We start from the raw sequence: 22,535 nt of genomic DNA, 5'->3' as shown, positions 1-22,535 counted from the left end.
CAAACGAGTGAAGCGTATTGCATAACAACGCATTAAAAGTTTTCTATAACATATTGATCACTGTTACATAAGTTTCTCTCATCCGCTTCACATTATAGCAGAAACAAAATTCATAGTTGGTTTATTTATTTGTTGTTGTGTCCAATGATCAATAAATCCATTGTACAGTATAGCGAACAGTAAAGCTTTCAGATAAAACTGTGCATACATGCAAGCTATTTCGGAGGTACTTTTGCGGATTTGCAACTAGGTTAATGTTTTAGATAACGTATCTAATAAAGAACTAGAAAAGCTGATAAAGAAAAAAACAGAAACTGAGTTTTGGGATGGCCTAAAACTATTGTGTCTTAACTCCGAGAATGGAAAAACGAAGACCAATGATGATGGCAAGACGAATCCCACTAATGATGGCAGGACGATGACCACTGACGTTGGCAAGACGACGCCGACTGACGAAGGACACAACACAATGAAAGGTACAGTTATTGTAATCATTATGATCATAAAAGTCTTAATGTACGCAAATTTAACCATATGAACAAAATATATTAATATTAATATATTTTGTGACGGTGGCTCTTTTATCTTATTTATGTTGTTTACTAAGCCACATTTATCCCATGAGAGCCAAAATAAGAATATGTGGACAATTGTAACGTCGTCGAGGACATGAATTCGTTATCGAGCTGTCCCGTCTGTTGTGTTTTTATACCAAGGCTATGTAGGATGCTATAATGTATATCTTTAAAACTAATTACTTTCTCTTCATTGTATAAGGATTTCTTTTATTACAGATCAGCTAAATGAGTTAAGAAACACATGGTTGATGATTTTCGCTGTGTCAAACACGATCTGGCTTGCCTTGATCTTCACCCTTGCCAACAAAGGTCAGCTGTTCAGTGTATTTGGAAGCAACCCTGCCGGTACGTACAGTAGCATCTCATTGAGTAAAATAATGATATATGACGAGCAAACTTTAAATATTTTATAATTGTTGTTTTGAAGCAGGGATCTAGTATAACCGTAAATAATTGAGTCAACTCCTGGCATTTATAAAGCGTAATCGGCGTTTTGATTTGTAAGCTTCACCTTAAAAGAACCTTATTTAACGTTTATTGACTAAACAATGAATGGAAATACTTTGATGTTTATTTCATCGTAACACAAAGAACACGCTGGTCTATTGAATTAAAGCGCAGGCTGATTTTGACTCGCACAAATCCCAAATGCTATTTGCTATCCACATTTTCCCTTGCGTGTCACATACCAATTTTTGAAGGTTAATAAGAAGACCCATTGTTGTAATTTGCAGGTCTTTTTGTGCTTGTGCTGTTCAGCTTGGTAGTTGCCATTCAGTTTTTGGCCATGCTGGTTCATAGACTGGTCACTTTCACCCACTTTCTGGCTCGGGCGCCGTACTCCTTTAAGGAGAGGTAAACGTTCATCGATGACTGTATCAGGAAGTGTGTAGTTTTTTACGACGTGTTAAACTATACATGTAGCTTTAGACCGTTTAGAATAGTTAAAATGCTATAAGTATCCAGTCAATGTTTCTCTAAAGAAATCAAAGACGTTTGATGAAATCAATGAGTTTCATCAGTTTAATTAAATAACGCTGAATTTGTTTTTTGGTTCAACACATTGATACGCCAAAACCATAAAAATGGTAGACGGCTAAAAGTGGCCAATGATATACCGCCCAATTATTCCGTATTATGAATTATACCAGTTCATGTTCTGAGGTTGAGACATTTAATGTTTTGAGTTGCTTTTTTTTAGAAAAGATGACAATAGCAATCAAGCTAGAAATGCATCTGTCCCAAAGGTAGTGAACGAAGCCTCTGCTAGGTATGACGGGATTATATGTGGTAAAATCTTGGAATTGTTGACTAAAGCGGCGTTTATTTCATCAATTTAATTGCGCTTGTATCTGACATGGTTAAGCAATTAATTAAGATCACACGATTCCACACAATGCCAACGTTTTTGATTTTATGAGCATAATTCATTTAATTTGCTTCATTGTAATATTTATGACACATTTTTGTGTTGATAACGATTACTGTTATTGAATACATATGATATGATAGACGGTTGAAAGTACTAATTCACTTATTAAATATTATCAACTGATGCTTTCTTTGAGACATTTGAACACAATCAAATTAAATGAGCTTGCATGGATATTTTTGTTTGAAATCTATGGCGTTTATTTTATGAATATACATTTACAAAACATCAGGACAAGACTTGTTCTGTACAGTTTACCAATATTATCAACTTTTGAAATATTATCAACTGGTGCTTCCTTTCACAGCAAAACGTTGGTGACATTTGAACACAATCAAATTTACTAAGTTTGCATGAATATTTTTGTTTGAAGTATATGGCGTTTATTTTATGCATAAACATTTTCAAGACAACAGGACAAGACTTGTTCTGTATAGTTTACCATTTAATTATCTTCTTTATTACTTATTTTAGTCATAATGATGACCCATGTGTAGACAGATACAACAACGATGATTGTGTAGTTTATTGTCTGGCAGTGTTTACTGTTCGTTGTTATGGCAATTGAATACATCGTCATTTCGATGACACAGAATTTGATTATCTTACTATTCCGTTCATATCGTATGATGCAAAACTTGTATATATAGTATGGTTTATAGCAAAATGAAAAGACGCGAGCTAAAATGTTGGAAAATATGTCTTCAAAAAACGTCGATTCAGTTATTGTTGTTTTTTCCCATTATTATTTATTATTTAACTAGAATTAACTGCAATACCGTTACATGGTCTCTTGTTTTAGATTGTTTTATATGTCCCGTTATTGTGTTACATTTCCTGCTATTTTCTCAGATTTCTTTTTTATTTAGTTACATATTAGGTGGTAATTTTTTCAGAGATAAACCAAATGACGATAAAAACGTTAAACCAGCTCAAAACTACAAGAAAAACGCGATCAAACAAGCCTGGCATACTCTTGTGCAGTTTGTTTGCTCTGTCGAAAAAGGCACCAACACGGAGGAAACAAAACCCATCGTGAAAGGGGAAAATGAAAGTCCATAAGTAAAGTGTTCCAAACAATTGTTCATACTCTTTGGACGAGAATGTTTGTATTGCAAGTTAATAGACAACCGGTTTTGCCACGTGTAATAATAACATTTACACTTACTATGAAGGTTATATTTTGAAGGGTATATATGATAACGTGCGCGGTCCTGACGTCTGCGACGATATGTTACCTTCTCGTGAATACTTTAGCTAATTGATGCATATGTTGCCTATTTCTACAATACATGTACAATTTTGTACAATTTCCGCATGGCGTGGATATTTTTATGTCAGCAATATATGCAGTTGAATTTATTTTTGTATTTTGTATCCGTAATTTTATATTGATTAACACATGAAGTGGTTGTTTTATGGTCACAATTTTAATTCTGTTAAAGAAAACATCTGTGTTTTACTTAAATTGTCCTGTTATGTCTGTTAAAGTCTAGTTGGTTAATGCAAATGCCAACATTATGCATTATTATTTATATCGATGTTGATGCCTTTGCTTACTAGAATAATGACTGTGATATATAGACATGAGCCGGAAGCTTCACGATGTACCGTAATTTAGTATATACCTGTTTAATGCTTTTAACAAAATACAGGTTGTATCAATCGTTGAAATAAAAAATCCCGTATTTCGCTACTCGCCCAATTCCGTATTACCATACTAGCCGGACTACTTCGACCCATTTAATGACGTCATTAATTACACGCACCGAAAATAGAAATATTTTATATTACATAATATATTACGTAGTACATCGTCTGACGTCATTTCTGTGACAAATCACAATAGTTTTATCTAAACTCTGTAAGGACATGTCAGACGTGGTGTTTTTTTAACAGTAAACTATGTGTTAAAAACGTATTTTGGAGTGTGTGTTTATCATGCATAAATGTATATTTCGATAGGAATGCAATAAAATAGTGTGGTTTAAACTAAGTTTCGATAAAGACATGGAAGATAGAAGTGGAAGTGCATATCGTTTAGACATTTTTGTTATAAACATCGGATTAAAGTTGTCAACTTAATTGTTATAAAAATTGGATTAACGATGGCATTAAGGTAAGCGTGTCGGAAACCTGTGTTTTCCCGGTTCGAATGTTTACACGTTAATTTACATAAACTGTATTCATACGCGTCTTAAATAAACTATGGCGTACCGTTTTAGTCATTGTTTTGGCAGTTTTGTTAAAGTAAAAAATACATCTGTTAACTGTTTTCGTTAGTTGATGTATATAATAAAAGGAATATTACGCTAGTCAATTGTTCCAAGAGTTTGTATCACTCTCGTGGCTTGTGCTATTTCGCATCACACTCGAGGCTCCGCCTCTCGTGTGATACGTCATCACACAAACCTCTCGAGTGATACAAACTCTAGGAACAACTGACTTGTGTAATATTCCGTATGTATCACATGATACCACCGATTAAAACCGATAAAAATATCATCGACGTCATTTTTTTTACTGAAATGCTTCAAGATTAAAGTGTAGTAGATACAATTTAGACTATTTTATATAAACACATCGTTTCTGATTTGGCTTACTTGTTGACGGAAACCAGTTAAGTATCTATTATTTAACTAAACCAGGTTTTCATTAATCGTTTAAATGAAAATTGACATACAAGTATTTTTTATGTAATATTTATGCTTTAAGTAACACCAATGTTTCTTAATTCATTTAAGAATTAATGTAAAACCCTTCCCCGGAAGAAATTCAATCAAAACGTAGCCGGTTTTCATTTAATACAAAATGTGTTGTCCTCCTGTCATTCAAAGTAACATACCAACTAAAACCGAAGCTTACTTTTTATTCAGTTGATGGTACAATCAGATTTCGATTTCATTCAAAAATAAGACACACTGAACAAATTAATGATATAAAAAGTACACATGTTTTAATGGTGGGCTGCCATACAAACGTAATAAAACAAACTCATTTGAAGACAAAGGGAAACTTTATGTTGAACAATATAAATAAGTAAAACTCCAACTGCTGGAGCAGTATTTCATTCTCAGTATATACATAATTTGGCGAAACCACCAATCGTGTAGTTACATTAATAAAAATTGCCAATTCAACATACATACAAGTCTGAAGGCTGAAAATATAACAACAGGGAAGATGTGTACGGGGATACACGCTACTGCATCCACGCAGCACACATCAAACTGGTGTGAAATTCAATAAAAAGAAGTGGAACTCCAGCTGCTGGAGCAGAATTTCATTCTCATTATATACATAACTTGGCGAAACCACCAATCGTGTAGTTACCCTAATACACATTTCTAATTCAACATACATAAAAGAGTAAAAGGCAGATTGTCAGATAATGGTCTGTAAAAATTCAGTATAACTTGCAGAAATCTCAATTGATGAACATACAAGTTTACATTATACATACAGAGAATGTAGAAGAATCCAAGTACAAGAAAGGTCTTCAACAAGATTTCTAAAAATATTAAAAATAACAATACCTCTACCAGCCTCTACAGGCTGATAATATAACAACATCGAAGATAAACGATAAACCAAATAAAGCCGATTCTATAACAATACATATACATAATACATAAGCAGTAAATGTGCTATTTGGTTGTGTTTGTGTTTCTTTCTATGCAAACGTTGATGTTTTAATTTAAAGTGGATGTTTAGGTCAAACTATAACTGTCGCGGTGGTGGCTATATAACCCCGCTTTCAAAGGGACATAAGCATATAAGTTTTAAGAACTGGTTTTGCAATTATGAAGGCTCCATGCCTATGAAGTTTTCAATGATATCAGATGGCTTTGTCAAGTCATAAATTGTACATACGAGTGGCTTATGTTATCAATTATTGACATTTATGGAAGCACCAATACACAACACAGTTTCTTATCTGGCAGCGGTTATGTATATTCTGTCAAAATGACGATCGTTACCCAAGAAAAATTTGTTTTGGCAACATATCATAACGTTCAATGTCAATTGTTATATAATTAGTTATATCTAAAGGATGTGCCAGTCGTAATTTGTGTACTGAAGTATTATAAAAAAAAATGTTTTCTTCAATTATGTCAGTCGTCCGTATGCTTTGATGTCAGTTTTTTTGTCCCCGATAAAATCACTTTCCTTCAATCTTTGCTCAAAGTGGCGGTTTATGCTTAATTTTTAAAGTTCAATATTATATACACAAGTGAGACTATCCTGAATCGAACTCCTTAGTCGGATGAATACATATTTGTGTGCGAGTGTTAGTATATGCTTTGAAGAGGCCAATTGACGGTTAATATATTATATCAAATATAATGATATAAAAATATTATAAAACCGTTGCTTAACACATATGTTTCTTTTTATTAACGCTCATTTTGAATACTTATGTGCATTATTAAAAAAGAGTTGTCCCTGCGCTATGTCGATATTGGAGGTTGGGGGGAAGCAAAACTATTACTGAACTAGGCGAGTTTGATTTTAATGATCGTAATCTAATATTAACTAAAAAATTGCTAAACAAGGCTTTTTGTATCATAACCTAAGAAATAAATTTGCTAGATTTTACTCTAAGTATGGTGATTTAATTTCAAAATATAATGTTTCTTTAAAATGGCATTTAAATAATGGAATCTCCCATCCATCATTTTACGGAGATGTTTTGAAGCGTGTCCGCAAATTAAAATATGTTAAACCAAATGTTCATATTAAACTTTTCAATTTAATTAACTTGTTTTTATCAAAAGGATACGATGCTTATGTACTTAAAAACACGTGTTTGATGGTTTTCGATTCACTATATCTTTCTTCCCTTTAAATTTGGAATCATTAGTGATATTATAGGCATTTTTCACTGTTGAATAAAATTGTGCCATTGTGTCGTATGAACAAATCTACATGAATACTACATTATAGGCATTTTTCACTGTTGAATAAAATTGTGTCATTGTGTCGTATGAACAAATCTGCATGTAAACTACATTTGGACTCAAATCGTACATCAAATCATTTCTGTCTTCAGTTGTTAAAACACCTATATACTGTTTGATTCCAATAATGTCGCTTTAATGGAATTACCATTTTTATTCATTTGCTTCTTAATATTAAATCACCTAAACTTGTTTTATTAGTAGCACAGCCCCATTAATATTTTTATTTAGTACTGCCCTTGGAATTTGTTCACGTCATTATGTCATTATGGATTTTTGTGACGTCATACGACCGACTTTCCCAGTTGTAATCTACATGCATAGGTCATTGGGTTTATAACGTTCCATTTTATTTATATTTTCTCTCTGATAGGCGTTTCTTGTTTGATTTAATTATTTTTAATTTGTTTAGCAGTCACATAAACGACCAGGCTATGTAATATGGAATTTTTACACCAATTATTGCTGCTTCTTCCTGTATTTGCGCGATGATTATCTGAGATATTAACTATATGATTCTATATTCTCAAATCTTTTCTATAAAGAAGGAATGTAGTTGACAATTGTTAATAGTTTTATTTGATCGTTCGTCAAAAAGTTGTAATTCTGTTACTCTTGTATCTTCAATGCAATTGAGTAATTAAATAGTAATTAAATTGAATGCGTTTTAATTCCCTTAATTATTGTTTAATTTGAGTTACAATGCTATGACGTTAAATTTTATTTACACTAAAATGTATAATGAATATTGCTGGGCCAAGTGTGAGGTTGAGCGCTCTATAACCAGGTTTAAACCCCCAATGCTTTGCATTGACCGTTCCAAGGCGGTGACCCCAGCTTTATTCATATTTTGTGTTTATGTTGGTTTGTATTGTGCTGTATTGTGCTGTTTTGTACTGTTTGGGCAATCGGTCACTTGCCTTAAATAAAGGACCAACTAATTGTTTTTAATGAAAATTCAATACTGCTCCAGCAGCTGGAGTTTTACTTCTTTATATTGCATTGCACAACAGTTTGATGTGTGCTGCGTGGATGCAGTAGCGTGTTTCCCCGTACATATCTTCGATGTTGTTATATTTTCAGCCTTCAGAGGCTGGTGGCGGTATTGTGTTTTTATTATTTTTTAAGAAACCTTGTTTAAGACCTTTCTTATACTTAGATTCTTATACATTCTCTGTACTTATAAAGTAAACGTGTATGTTCATCAATTGAGAGTTCTGCAGGTTATACTGAATTTTTACAGACCATTATCTGACAAGCTGCCTCTTACTCTTTTATGTATGTTGACTTGGCAATGTGTATTAATGTGATTATAAGATTGGTGGTTTCGCCAAATAAATAACCTATGGACAGATTGATTACAAAAAACCCGAAAGTTGTTCTCTCACCATTGAGAATTCCGATTACACGTAGTATTCATTTGCCGTTAAATTATAGACAATTACTTTTTTCTAAACCTACAGTCAAATTAAGTTTACTTCGAACATCTTTCATTGGAGGTACAATGCGGCTGGGTTCTAGTTCGCAGCGTAATTTAGCTCCGTGTAATCGGTATCCTACAATAAATAAGTGCAACTCCAGGAAGTGTTTATGTTGCAAGTTTTTAAATATGTCCTCTTTTATTCTTTCATCGGTTAATAACCGCAAATTTTCAGTTAATATTAAATCCGATGTCTTATGAAATTCTATGCATGTGGTTTATGTTATTACTTGAAATGTACCCTGGTGTGGTGCGCAATACGTTGGGCAGACGGATAGATCACTTAAAACACGTTTAAGGGAACATTTTTTTTAAATTAAAAATAACAATAAATTTTATATCTTCATTTACAAGCACTTTAATAAAACAGGTCATAGCGTAACAAATAGTTCAATTCAACCTGTGGAGCAACTTATTTTTAATGATAGAACTTCAAGTCAGTGCCAATTAAAAGCAAGGTGCATGTCAGAATTTGAATGGATTAAACGTTTGCAATCAGCTTACCCACTTGGATTAAATGATAATATTCTAAATGTTGGAACAATTTCTAAAAATAAATCGATTAATTCATTTTCTCTGTTTAGTAAACGTCTAAGAAATAAACGTTCACATGGCATGAGGAAAAATGGTAACTTAAGGCGTAAATTTAAACGTCTGCTTTCTTTAAATGATTGCTACACAGTATTACAAAATGGGGGTAAACATAAATTACTAAGTGCACTTTGCTCTCTTTCTGTTTCTTCGTTGGCGCATATTGATAAGGAATGTAAACTTATTTTACTTCAATCTGACCCTCTATATGAATGTGCTTGTATTATTGAATCTTTCACGGACTACTATCTTAAACCTTTTATTGAAAATGTACTTAACAAAACTAGAAATCGTATCAAAATTGAGTTTTGTAACAAAGGTCTTGATTTAATTGACCTTCCTAAAATATGCAATGATAAAAATGTACGTCGGTTGATTCCCCCTTATTTCCGCAATACTGAATCAACACTTATTTGCTACAAATATAGTAAACCTGTAAGAAGTATCGTTTTTTAATTATAATTCTATTTCCACAGATATAAATGCAATAAGAAATTGTCCTACATTATGTGACTGTACTAGTTCTAAATATATATATGGTCCAGTTGGACATGTTATTACTGGGGACCTTAATTTCATTCAAAATAAAAACCTTAGAAATTTGCTACTCAGAGGCCCTAAGTACAGACTGCCTATTCCTGTTGATTTTGATGACTGCATTAAGAATATCGTAACATCCTTACATGATTATTGCACTAAATGGTGCAGGAAGGAAAATGCTGAAATTACTGCACTCAATGATTGGAAAACAAAAATATTTGGTATGGCCATGAATAAAATATGTTTTTATGATACACATCCTTTGGCCCTACCACATTCACCTAAATTTAATAAACAAAATCTCTGTAAATTGCTTGAAGACTTAAAATCTAAATTCGTCTTAGTTCCTGCTGATAAGGCTGCTAATAATGTTATCATAATATGACGAGTGTTTTATGTTCAAACTATTTCACAAGAACTTTCACAAACTACATCATATTGTGAGTACAATAAGCAACCTAATGAAATTATTACCGACCATATTGCCCAATGCATAAAGTTAAATGTAATAGTCAATATTACTGACAATAAATTGCCATCACTTTACTGGATACCTAAATTACATAAGACGCCATATAAAAGTCGTGTTATCGCTTATTCAGTGTCTTGTACCACCAAACAATTATCAGTGTATCTTACATCTGCATTGAGTGCTATTAGATATCATATAGCTAAATTTTGTAATAAAGTTTATGAAAATAGTAATACTAACCTATTTTGGTTAATAAAAAACACCTTAGAAGTTATTGATAAAATTGAAAATAAAAAATATAAGGTGTCGCAGGTAAGTACTTATGATTTTTCGACACTATATACAACGCTTCCTCACGCTTTAATAAAATCCAAACTTGTTTCTTTGATTGAAAAAACTTTTGCTAGAGAGAAATGTTTGTATCTAGCTTTAAACACTAAAACAGCTTTTTTTACTAATCAGATATTAGATAATTACATCATTTGGACTGGTCTTGACTTTTGTGCAGCACTTACTTTTCTTTTGGATAACTTGTTTGTTGAATTTAATGGTAAAATATTTAAACAAATTATTGGCGTTCCTATGGGTACTAATTGTGCGCCACTTATAGCTGACCTTTTTTATATTGTTATGAAAGCGAATTTATGTTAGAATTATCTAAAACTAAGCAAGTAGATTTGATTAATTGTTTTAACCTTACTAGTAGGTACATTGATGATATACTTAATTTAGATAATCCATTATTTGAACAATATATTCACAAAATCTACCCAAAAGAACTAGTCTTAAATAGATCGTGTATATCCAATACAGACGCTGCGCATTTAGACTTACATTTAACTATTAATAATAATTTGATCAAAACTAGTTTATACGACAAACGGGACGATTTTAACTTTGAAATTGTAAATTTTCCGTTTCTAGATGGCAACATCCCTAAAGGACCTTCCTATGGTATTTACATTTCGCAGTTGGTACGTTATGCCAGAGCATGTTCGTGTATTATAGATTTTAATGATCGTAATCTAATATTAACTAAAAAATTGCTAAAACAAGGCTTTTTGTATCATAACCTAAGAAATAAATTTGCTAGATTTTACTCTAAGTATGGTGATTTAATTTCAAAATATAATGTTTCTTTAAAATGGCATTTAAATAATGGAATCTCCCATCCATCATTTTACGGAGATGTTTTGAAGCGTGTCCGCTAATTAAAATATGTTAAACCAAATGTTCATATTAAACTTTTCAATTTAATTAACTTGTTTTTATCAAAAGGATACGATGCTTATGTACTTAAAAACACGTGTTTGATGGTTTTCGATTCACTATATCTTTCTTCCCTTAAAATTTGGAATCATTAGTGATATTATAGGCATTTTTTCACTGTTGAATAAAATTGTGTCATTGTGTCGTATGGACAAATCTGCATGTAAACTACATTTGGACTCAAATCGTACATCAAATCATTTCTGTCTTCAGTTGTTAAAACACCTATATACTGTTTGATTCCAATAATGTCGCTTTAATGGAATTACCATTTTTATTCATTTGCTTCTTAATATTAAATCACCTAAACTTGTTTTATTAGTAGCACAGCCCCATTAATATTTTTATTTAGTACTGCCCTTGGAATTTGTTCACGTCATTATGTCATTATGGATTTTTGTGACGTCATACGACCGACTTTCCCAGTTGTAATCTACATGCATAGGTCATTGGGTTTATAACGTTCCATTTTATTTATATTTTCTCTCTGATAGGCGTTTCTTGTTTGATTTAATTATTTTTAATTTGTTTAGCAGTCACAAAAACGACCAAGCTATGTTATATGGAATTTTTACACCCATTATTGCTGCTTTTTCCTGTATTTGCGCGATGATTATCTGAGATATTAACTATATGATTCTATATTCTCAAATTTTTTCTATAAAGAAGGAATGTAGTTGACAATTGTTAATTGTTTTATTTGATCGTTCGTCAAAAAGTTGTAATTCTGTTACTCTTGTATCTTCAATGCAATTGAGTAATTAAATAGTAATTAAATTGAATGCGTTTTGATTCCCTTAATTATTGTTTAATTTGAGTTGCAATGCTATGACGTTAAATTTTATTTACACTTAAATGTATTATGAATATTGCTGGGCCAAGTGTGAGGTTGAGCGCTCTATAACCAGGTTTAAACCCCCAATGCTTTGCATTGACCGTTCCAAGGCGGTGACCCCAGCTTTATTCATATTTTGTGTTTATGTTGGTTTGTATTGTGCTGTATTGTGCTGTTTTGTACTGTTTGGGCAATCGGTCACTTGCCTTAAATAAAGGACCAAATAATTGTTTTTAATGAAAATTCAATACTGCTCCAGCAGCTGGAGTTTCACGTCTTTATATTGTAAAAGGTTTTTCAAATAATACTGAAGGCCTACAGTGCAAAATTAGTTTAGAGTATTGAATTTTTTCTAAACGATTGTATCTATACAACATCGTTACTAGATACTAAAATGCGCTAGAATGAGGGGACATGCAGTGCTAAACGAATGCAAATATCAAGAGGGAAGTTCCGTCAATATGCATCTACATCATGCGCGGACAACATAGCATACTGATCATTAGAAGAGCGACTCAGCCAAAGGTTCAAGGTTCATTTATACGGAACAAAGTCTATATCCGAATATAAGACAGTCCGCATAGATGACTTCACAGCTGACAAAATAGCTTGATCATGAAAACTTATATCCATGTATAAGATTTATATAACAACACGATAATTGGAAGACATTTCATATCGAAGAAAAGATGATAGTTGTGTGGCTCATCATTTTTCTATTTACAAATTGAAATTAAAGCCCAAGTTCTTGCTGTGTCTCATATATATTTTTATTCGCGCTTTGACTTAACGGGGCACCACGCATGTGCGTTAAGTGTCGTACCCCGATGAGCTTGTGCAGTCCGCACCACAGGCTAATCAGGGACGACACTTTTTGCTTCCATGACTTTTTCATTTAAAAAAGTCTCCTCTCAGCGAAAACTCTAGTTTAGGCGGATTGTTTCGTCACTGATAATACTGTTTGGAATACACACGCTTATCAGGGACGCCAATTAACGCACATGGATTAAACCACCTTTCCACAGAGCGAGGTTCCATTAACAAGAATTACTTAACGTTCGTAACACTGGCAGTGCATTCACACTTGAGAATCGACATCTGCGTTCGTACCTGGCACGACTCGTGCGACAATACGATCAACTGTCCATTGACACTGGTTCTCTATTAATGATGTATACAATTATATATTATATGTTTTGCTTTAATACATAATTTGACCTTCACGAATGGCTTTAAATCATCTCAAATGTTAATAATAATACATTTTACCATTCGTATACATTTGTCATTTTCTTTCATAAGGCCTAAAGTGTCCGATTGACAGTAAGACGTTTTATCGAAAGATCTTGTCTGACACGACTTTTGTAAAAGTGCGCACGTTTTTTGTTGTGGTTTTTGGTAAGCATTTGGACGAAAAAGACATAAAGTATGCGCCAGTGAGAGTTATAAGAATAAGGCAATTACCGTTCCAAGTGACCCCGAATAAAATGTGATAGATTTTAAACAAATATTAATAGATTCAGAAAGAAATGTTCTTAGTCATCAGTGTTTAAATGCATACTGCTAAATTCTAAACATTGAGGAGACTAACGTCGGTTGAAGAGACATAAATCGTTTATTTCTTATCACATTTAATGACGTATGTATGTTGATATGGCAATGTGTATTAATGTAACTACACGATTGGTGGTTTCGCCAAATTATGTATATACTGAGTATGCAATACTGCTCCAGCAGCTGGAGTTTAACTTATTTATACTGTTCAACATTAAGTTCCCCTTTGTGTTCAAATGAGTTTGTTTTATTACGTTTTTATGTCAACCCACCAGTAAAACATTTGGTTTTAGTTGGTATGTTACTTTGGTTGACAGGAGGACAACACATTTTATATTTAATGAAAACCGGCTACGTTTTGATGGATTTTCTTCCGGGGAATGGTTTAACATTAATTTTTAACTTAATTAAGAAACATTGATGTTACTTAAAGCATAAATATTACATAAAAAATACTTGTCTGTCAATTTTCAGATAAACGATTAATGAAAACCTGGTTTAGTTAAATAATAGATACTTAACTGGTTTCTGTAAACAAGTAAGCCAAATTAGAAACGATGTTTGTATAAAATAGTCTAAATTGTATCTACAACACTTTAATCTTGAAGCATTTCACTAAAAAAAAATGACGTCGATGATACTTTAATCGGTGGTATCATGTGATACATTACGGTACATCGTGAAGATTCCGGCTCATGTCTATATATCACAGCCATTATTCTAGTACGCAAAGGCATCAACATCGATATAAATAATAATGCATAATGTTGGCATTTGCATTAACCAACTAGACTTTAACATACATAAAAGGACAATGAAAGTAAAACACAGATGTTTTCTTTTACAGAATTAAAATTATGACCATAAAACAACCACTTCATCTTTTTTATTCAATATAAAATTACGAATATAAAATACAAAAATAAATTCAGTTGCATATATTGCTGACATAAAAATATCTACGCCATGCGGAAATTGCACTAAATGCATATATTGTAGAAATAGGCAACAAATGCATCAATTAGCTAAAGTATTCACGAGAAGGTAACAGTATTATTGGTATATCGTCGCAGGCGTCAGGACTGCGCACGTCATCTATATATGCCCTTCAAAAAATAACATTCATAGTAAGTGTAAATGTTATTATAAAACGTGGCGAAACTGGTTGTCTTTTAAAATGCAATTCAAACATGCTCATTCAAACTGTATGAACAATTGTGTGGAACACATTACTTAAGGACTTTCATTCTCTCTAGGCACGATGGGTTTTCTTTCCACCGTGTTGGTGCCTTTTTCGACAGAGCGAACAAACTGCACGGCTTGTTTGATCGCGTTTTTCTTGTTGTTGTGAGATGGTTTGACGCTTTTCATCGTCATCTGGTTTATCTCTGAAAAAATAACATCTTATATGTAACTAAATATAAAGGAAATCTGAGAAAATAGCATTAAATGTAACACAAATTCGGGACATATTTGTGTCTTGTTCTGAGAAAACTGGTCAAAATGCATGTGCGTAAAGTATCGTCCCAGATTAGCCTGTGCAGTCCGCAAAGGCTAATCAGGTTCGACACTTTCCGCTTTAATGGTATTTTTCGTTTAAAAGAAGTCCCTTTTTACCGAAAATCTAGTTTAAGCGGAAAGTCTTTTAATTTTGCTATAAACCATACTATTTCTCATAAATTCTCAGGTATGAAACTCTGCAAAATGGCCTTTCAATATCCACGCAGAGTTGCCGTTCCATGCTCTCACATACCTCTGCCATCACAAGAAAATCCTGCCAGATTTGGTAGGATTGTATTTTTATTTTCTAACATATATTGAACGCGATACAAAATGATATTATTATTTTTTAATTTTTTTTTTATTATTATTATTATTATGTGTCACAATATATTCCATGTGCATTTCCGGCTACGATATCCGAATATTTACGATTCTACCAGGGCACGCGACTTGTTTTCTATAAACAAAGAAGGAAAACTGCCGTGGGTTATTACCCCGATATACCAACGGAGATAAGTATGAAGTCACTTTCTTGTCCGCGCACTGTTTATGAATGAAGACGACGTCATTTGATTTCATTGTTGTGGTGACGTCACGTTTTCGCGGAAAAGTGGAAGACGTTCGGTTAATATAATTCTCATTTAATACCTTTAAATCGCGGATAACTTATTAATGAAATCGTGTAAGAATCGAAATAATCGACGTGTAAGCGTTTGTTATTGCGGTAATAACCAACGGTATGTCGTTCCGATGCTTATTATCAAACCACTCGGGCTACGCCCTCGTGGTTTAATTCCTTCGCATCGGAACTCCATACCGTTGGTTATTACCGCAATAACCAACGGTTACCCGTCGATTATTTCTTAATTCTACCACGGTACGTGACTTGTTTTCTATATACAAAGAGGAAAACTACCGTGGGTTATTACCCCGATATACCAACGGATATAAGTATGACGTCACATTGATTGTCCGCACACTGTTTATGAATGAAGACGACGTCATTTAATTTTGATTGTTGTGGTGACGTCGCGTTTTCGCGGAAAATTTGAGGACATTCGGTAAATATAATTCTCATTTATAACCGTTAAATCTCGGATAACTTATTAATGAAATCGTGTTAGAATCGAAATAATCTACGTGTAAGCGTTGATTATTGCGGTAATAACCAACGGTATGTCGTTCCGATGCTACGCCCTCGTGGTTTTATTCCTACGCATCGGAACTCCATACCGTTGGTTATTACCGCAATAGCCAACGGTTACCCGTCGAGTATTTCTTAATTCTAACACGGCACGCGACTTGTGTTCTATAGACAAAGAAGGAAATCATTTTTTAGGTAAATGTCTGAAGTGTCAGGAAATTTTGGGTGGACATACCGCGTGATGGTAGGTTTTTTGTAATCAAAGATGGCGTCCAAGATGGCCGCCAAAAATGATTAAAAAAAAACAGTTATCTGTTTTTCAGTCTGACCTTTCTGAATTTGAATAAAATTCTTATTTTTTCTTGAATTAACATTGGAAAACATGTTTTTGTCGCAAAATATGTCACTTTTGGCCATATCTTTCGACAAATATTTAAAAAAAATGACAAAAAGTATCAAAGAAATGCGAAAAAAGGCATAAAAATTGAAAGTGAGTGCAAACTTTCAATTCTGTTGCTTGTAATTTTATAAATTATTTTAATTTTATAGCTATGTAGTGTACGGGCATCAATACTCTTTACATTGATGCTTTTTTCATCTAAAACGGACACGGCATTGTTGACTTATTTCAAATTAAATATGGGTGGTGTAAATCAGAATTCAACACAAAATTACATTACTGCCCTATAAGAAATACTTAAAAGTGACTTTGCGTTGTATTTAATAAAAACATCTGTACTATGTGATAAATTCATTGGTTTTGGTACAATAAATATACCTGAAAAGTAAATGAACAACCCATTCTTTGTTGGTTTTTTTCGAATAAAGGTTGGTTACCATGGTAACGTTTTACATTATTATTGTTGCATGTAAGGAATACAACTAAAAATCATCTTACCTTTATAACATAGCTATTTGCATTATTAATTCATGCGTAAGTCAGCCTGCTTCTTTTTATTACAAGGTATGCAACAGCTAGTTTTGCTTAAACTGAACATGGTTATGTAAACTAATAAAGTACAAGAATCCGGTGCATTTGATACAATATGCAGCTTTATACAGTTTAATAAGGTGCATTTTAAATCTATTCCATGACTCTTGACAAATATATATACGGACATGCATAGTGGTTTTTATTACCTGTGTCGGTTATGTGAAGGCACCCATAACCTTTCTTTTTTCAGAAACCTAAATGAACAAAATGAGTGGAAATCCGAGAAAACGACCAAGAAATGTCTCAGATGATGTTGATGTCACAAGATGCATTATCTGCCAAAATGAAACAAAATATCCAACAACTGGCACTGAAAGAGGCAGGATAGCCATTCAAGAAGCTGCTGAGATACGAAAGGATATAGTTCATGATAGACTGCTCAGATAAGACAATAACAATTTTGTTTATCATGTCACAAATTATTGTTATAAGTCATATACACATAAAAATCATTGCTTAATTTATCAAACGATAGCACGTCTACTAAAACTGACGACAATAATGAAAATACGTCAACTCGAATACATCGTTCTGATGGCGAACCAAGAAGCAAGTCACTTATAAAGGAAAGTCATTATAAGACTGTATGTATTGTATGTTGCCAAATAAGATATAAAGGTAAGCATGACAAATCAAGGATTTCAGACAGTTCCATGGCCAGAAATTTTTTAAAGGCTACCGTTTCCATGCAAGATGATGTGTTTTTACGCACATGTGATTTACAAGATGAACATTCAGTGTTTGGCGCAAACTTGTATTACCATAAGCTTTGCATGCTAAATTACTTTAGACGTTACGATGATACGAGGACTACATTTGAGTAAGGTGATAACCGGAATTCACTTAGACAGAGGTTATTTAGTACATGTAAATACAATCTAAAAGCAGAGTTTCCCTAAGCGATTTGAGGGACCATTTGAACAAATCACTGCCTGCCAATCAAATAAAATTTAGTAACAGACAATTGAGGATGATGATATATGATCATTTTTGTGAAGATATTTATATCACTAGGGGATCAAGAATTTATGAATCTGCCAAGGTAATATCAGCACAAAATGCAGAAGCAACTACAGACGTTGACCCGAATAATTTCCTAAAGCAATGTGCACAAGTTCTTCGTGACGAAGTCTTAAAAACTGATTTTGATCTGTGTGATAGATTCTGCGACTCAAATGAACTTAAAGATTCTTGGGACAACACAAAGATTCCTACAGCATGGCACATATTCTTCGGTACTCTCTTTAAGATCGACAAACAAACTAAACGAAGACGGGGTTCAAAATATCACAAAATATCTACCGATTGTGGTACCAATGCTGTTAATGATAAATGTGGAAACAATATTGACAACGACACATCTAATGATTCTGACATCGGGGATGAGAATGAAACACTCGATAGTGCTAAAGGAAACCATGATGACGATGATGATTATGATGATGAGGAGGAGGATGACAATGTCGACGCTAATGTTGATGAAAATGATGAAACCATTCACGACCATGATATTTCTACAGATAATGTGATAGATGGAGCGAGAAGAGAAGAAAAAGAAGATGACAGAGAGAGAAAAACAACCAGAATGAAGGCACTTTTTCAAGTGATCTATTTCGACCTGCACAATGGCAGAAAAAGAACTCCGTTGCACATAATGAATGCACAATCGATACATGACAAACGCAAAAGTAGAGAGCTAATAACCTGCATGAATCATTTTGGCATAGGCATAAGTTACAATGAACTGCAGAAATACCACAATGATATGGCAAGCTTAATTGTAACGACAAGTTCAGAAACAGTGCCATTACCAAGTCATTTTCACAAAGACATGTTCACAACCGCAGCATTTGATAATTTCAACCACGAAGAAGCTACATTATTGGGGATCAATGGGAGCCATGACAACGTGTCTGTCCTTTTTCAGGAAAAGACAAATGTCATGAACAGAAAGCCATTAATTTCACAGACGGGTATCATTCACGGATCAAAACCGTTTCAAGGAACACTACAATGCCAATGTCTACAACCTTATACTAGGCCCTCCAGAAAGCCACGGCTAAATGCGGAGTTCATAGTATGCAATGACACAATTGCAGAAGATGAAAAAGAGCAAGAAAAAGTAAGTCAAAGCGATACAGCATGGATATTGAGAAGAATGAATTTACTGGACACAGACAACACTGATAAAGACATGCCACATATGAAGACAACGATCCAGTCAATACCTTCCTGGAGTGCGTTTAATTCCCTCATGTCAACAGCTGATGTGCCGGAAATGACAGTTGGATTTCTGCCAGTAATCCCCTATCCTGTCACTGATTACCAGACCGTAAACACTGCCCTAAAGAACTTCCAGAAGGTATTAGTACAACTTGACCAAGAGAATCTCCCTGTAACATGCGATGGAGGTGTGTATCACATTGCACGTGAAATTATTATGGCTAATCCGCAGGACTTTTCCGACATTGTACTTATGCTTGGGTAATTCCACATGACTAAGGTATTCCTTGGCTGTATTGGACGCTACCTTAGAAACAGCGGTGCTGAAAATATATGGGTGGAAAATTGTGTATTTGGTCAGAACGTTGTTCAGTCGGTATTAGCCGGTTCTCATTATGCACGCTCGTTTAAAGGCATCTTATTGTTAAGTGAAGCCATGGAACGCCTTCAGTGGAGAGCATTTTTTGAGGAGCATGGAATTTCAGAATACGAAACAGAGTTTGAAACATTAGCAAATCTTCAACAATCTGTAGCAGCAAAGGATATGGAAAAAGTGTACAGCTGTTAGATACATTCGAAATTACAGCAGTAGATATGTCCCGAGAGTTTACAGTATTCAGAAAAGAGAAAAGTTCAAAAAGCGAGACATTTCTTTATTGGGATCAATTCATAGAGCTTGTCAGACTTTTGAGAAATCATGTTCGGGAAGATCGAGAAGGGGATTGGCTTCTACGTCTTTATACAGTACAATCAATTTTGCCTTTCTTTGCAATTTTTGACTGTACGAATTATTTGAGGTGGTGCTCTCTTTATCTGGAAGACATGAGACGGCTTCAAGACACTGCTCCAGATGTATACTCTAATTTCATGAAAGGAATGTTTGTTGTCAAACGAACATCAGGACATTTTAGAGCTGTTGCGGCAGACCAGAGTTTAGAGCAGACTATAAACAAGTCACAGAAGAGCAGCGGTGGCATCACTGGAAGTTCTAGAAAGAAGGATTTTGTCTCTGAGTGGGAAATGAGATATCATGAGATGATATCGGTCAGCACTCTTCATAGAGAACTTGGCAGAGCAAAGCCTTTTCTTCATGAGCTAACAGTACATCATGAATTTTCAGTTTCAGAAACAAAGGCAAGAGAGAAAAATGTAACAGACATGATGCAATACATTAAGCTGTATGAAAACCCTTTCAAGGTCAACTGCAATACTGATCCAAAGCTAAACAATATTATTACACATGAAGTCATGACCGATGACATTCGTGAGCACATGACAAACGTCAAAGAATAAGGCAAAGAGCTGTACACTGAATTTCGCCGAGAGAGATTAGTTTTGAAAGATAATGCCCTTTCTGACACCATTCACAGAAACAACATCAAGACATGCAATTAAATCAGTGCACAGTGACCATCAGGAGTCTTGTCCAAGAATAAGCAAACAGATAAAGATGTGGCTTTGGGACATAGAAGTATTGAAATATGTTAAGCAAGAGGCCATTGTACAAAGGAAATTTTCAAATATGATCTGGTGCAATCAAATTGCATGTTTGATAAAGAGGGTTTCATAACAAAGCCGCAGAAAAGTACCCTCGTTCATGAGCTCGAGAAATTTATAGCCGAAACGGAAAGCACATCACACTCAGTATGGCAAGAGATTCCAACAGTTTATTTAATAGATGTAATGGCTAATGTGAGAAAAGTCTCCCTCAAAAATATACGAACATTTGGTGACCTCTGCGAATCCTCCATCCAAGATGCAGTAAAGCTGACAGAATCGATTTCGTATTTGACACATACAATGAAATGTCAATTAAAGATTCAGAGAGAACCAGACGAGGTAATGCAAAACCGATTGAAATAAGTACAGTTATGAAGGACACCCAATTACCAGTACGCATGGAAACATTTTGGCCATCAGGAAAGAACAAGACAATGCTTCAATACCTATTAAGAACTGCGATCCTGGATATCAGTGGCAACACAATATTCACATTGTTGTTAGCAGAATAGATCAACCAGAACATGAAACACCATGTGTATCTGTTGTAAATAAAACATTGAACCCCCTGCCTGAGCTGGATCTTTCAATGGAAGAAGCCGATGTGCGAATGATTCCCCATGCCGTCAATGCATCTGCCGAAGGACCAAGACGATGTGTTATCATTTCTGGTGGTACAGATGTCGTAGTGTAAGCACTTCACTTCTTCAGCATCCTTCAATTACGTGGACTGCAGGAATTTTGGATCCGTGCAGGAATAGGAAACTCCCCTCGATATATCCCATTGCACAAGATTGCACAAAAAGAAGCCTGCTTTGTGTAAAGTTTTAAGAGCTGCTCATATTTTAACTTGGTGCGATATGACGAGCAAGGTGGGAACAAAATAGTCAGCGTTGAAAGTATGCCCGGAACAGTATTTAGAGGACTTTGGGAAAAGACTTGACAAACATGAGCAAGACCTAGCGATTTCAAAAGCAGAAAACTACCTGGTTAAAGTGACAAAGCCCGGTACGCCTTGTACAACAATGGATGAGTTAAGATATACGTTGTATCACCAGCGTAAAGCAATTGACTTGTCTGACCTTCAGCCGACAAGTGCAGCCATACGTTTGCACATACTAAGATGTATATATGTTTGTTATATGCAAATGCATTGTCTTATTGAAGTCACAGCAAATCCCACAGACTTTGGGTTTGAAGAGAAAGATGGACTTTTACTACAGTCAAACCCAAAAGTGTTTGTTCCAAAGAATCTGGTGTTGGTTTGTTCCTGCACAAAGTGTTCTACAAAGCGTTGTGTATGCAGGAAAGCTGGTGTACCTTGTTGTTTTTACTGCAAGTGTAAAAGTGGGAAATCAGATGGCTGCTGCAAGAACCCACATGTACTTCTTTCAGTACCAATGGTATTGTAAACTCAACAGCATCCAACAATAGTGATTATTCGGGGTTACACTCTATA

At 34.2% G+C, this 22,535-nt stretch overlaps 3 protein-coding genes across 52 annotated transcripts in view; 2 read left to right on the top strand and 1 right to left on the bottom strand.

Moving 5' to 3' along the window:
- LOC127838915 (uncharacterized) overlaps positions 1 to 437 on the top strand; it is a 64,438-nt gene extending 64,001 nt beyond the window's left edge. For all 50 annotated transcript variants that reach the window (XM_052367061.1, XM_052367054.1, XM_052367053.1 and 47 more), the window contains one exon: positions 264 to 437. In XM_052367061.1, coding sequence (XP_052223021.1) covers positions 264 to 287 — 24 coding nt within the window. In that variant the 3' untranslated portion in view covers positions 288 to 437. The remainder of the gene's footprint in view (positions 1 to 263) is intronic.
- On the top strand, positions 280 to 4,002 carry LOC127838919 (uncharacterized). The gene is made up of 5 exons (XM_052367062.1): positions 280 to 476; positions 795 to 923; positions 1,313 to 1,433; positions 1,780 to 1,848; positions 2,907 to 4,002. The coding sequence occupies exons 1-5, from the start codon at positions 419 to 421 to the stop codon at positions 3,070 to 3,072; spliced, it is 543 nt and encodes a 180-aa protein (XP_052223022.1). The 5' UTR covers positions 280 to 418; the 3' UTR covers positions 3,073 to 4,002.
- A 10,581-nt stretch (positions 4,003 to 14,583) lies between these two features.
- LOC127839027 (chitin synthase chs-2-like) overlaps positions 14,584 to 22,535 on the bottom strand; it is a 30,159-nt gene continuing 22,207 nt past the window's right edge. Inside the window, exon 14 of the mRNA XM_052367161.1 lies at positions 14,584 to 15,100. The gene's annotated coding sequence lies outside the window, so the exon portion shown is untranslated. The remainder of the gene's footprint in view (positions 15,101 to 22,535) is intronic.

The sequence above is a fragment of the Dreissena polymorpha genome, chromosome 7 (genome assembly GCF_020536995.1).
Source record: "Dreissena polymorpha isolate Duluth1 chromosome 7, UMN_Dpol_1.0, whole genome shotgun sequence".
Taxonomy (NCBI): domain Eukaryota; kingdom Metazoa; phylum Mollusca; class Bivalvia; order Myida; family Dreissenidae; genus Dreissena; species Dreissena polymorpha.
Note: the sequence above shows the minus strand (reverse complement) of the source record. Positions and strands in the feature narration are given on the sequence as shown.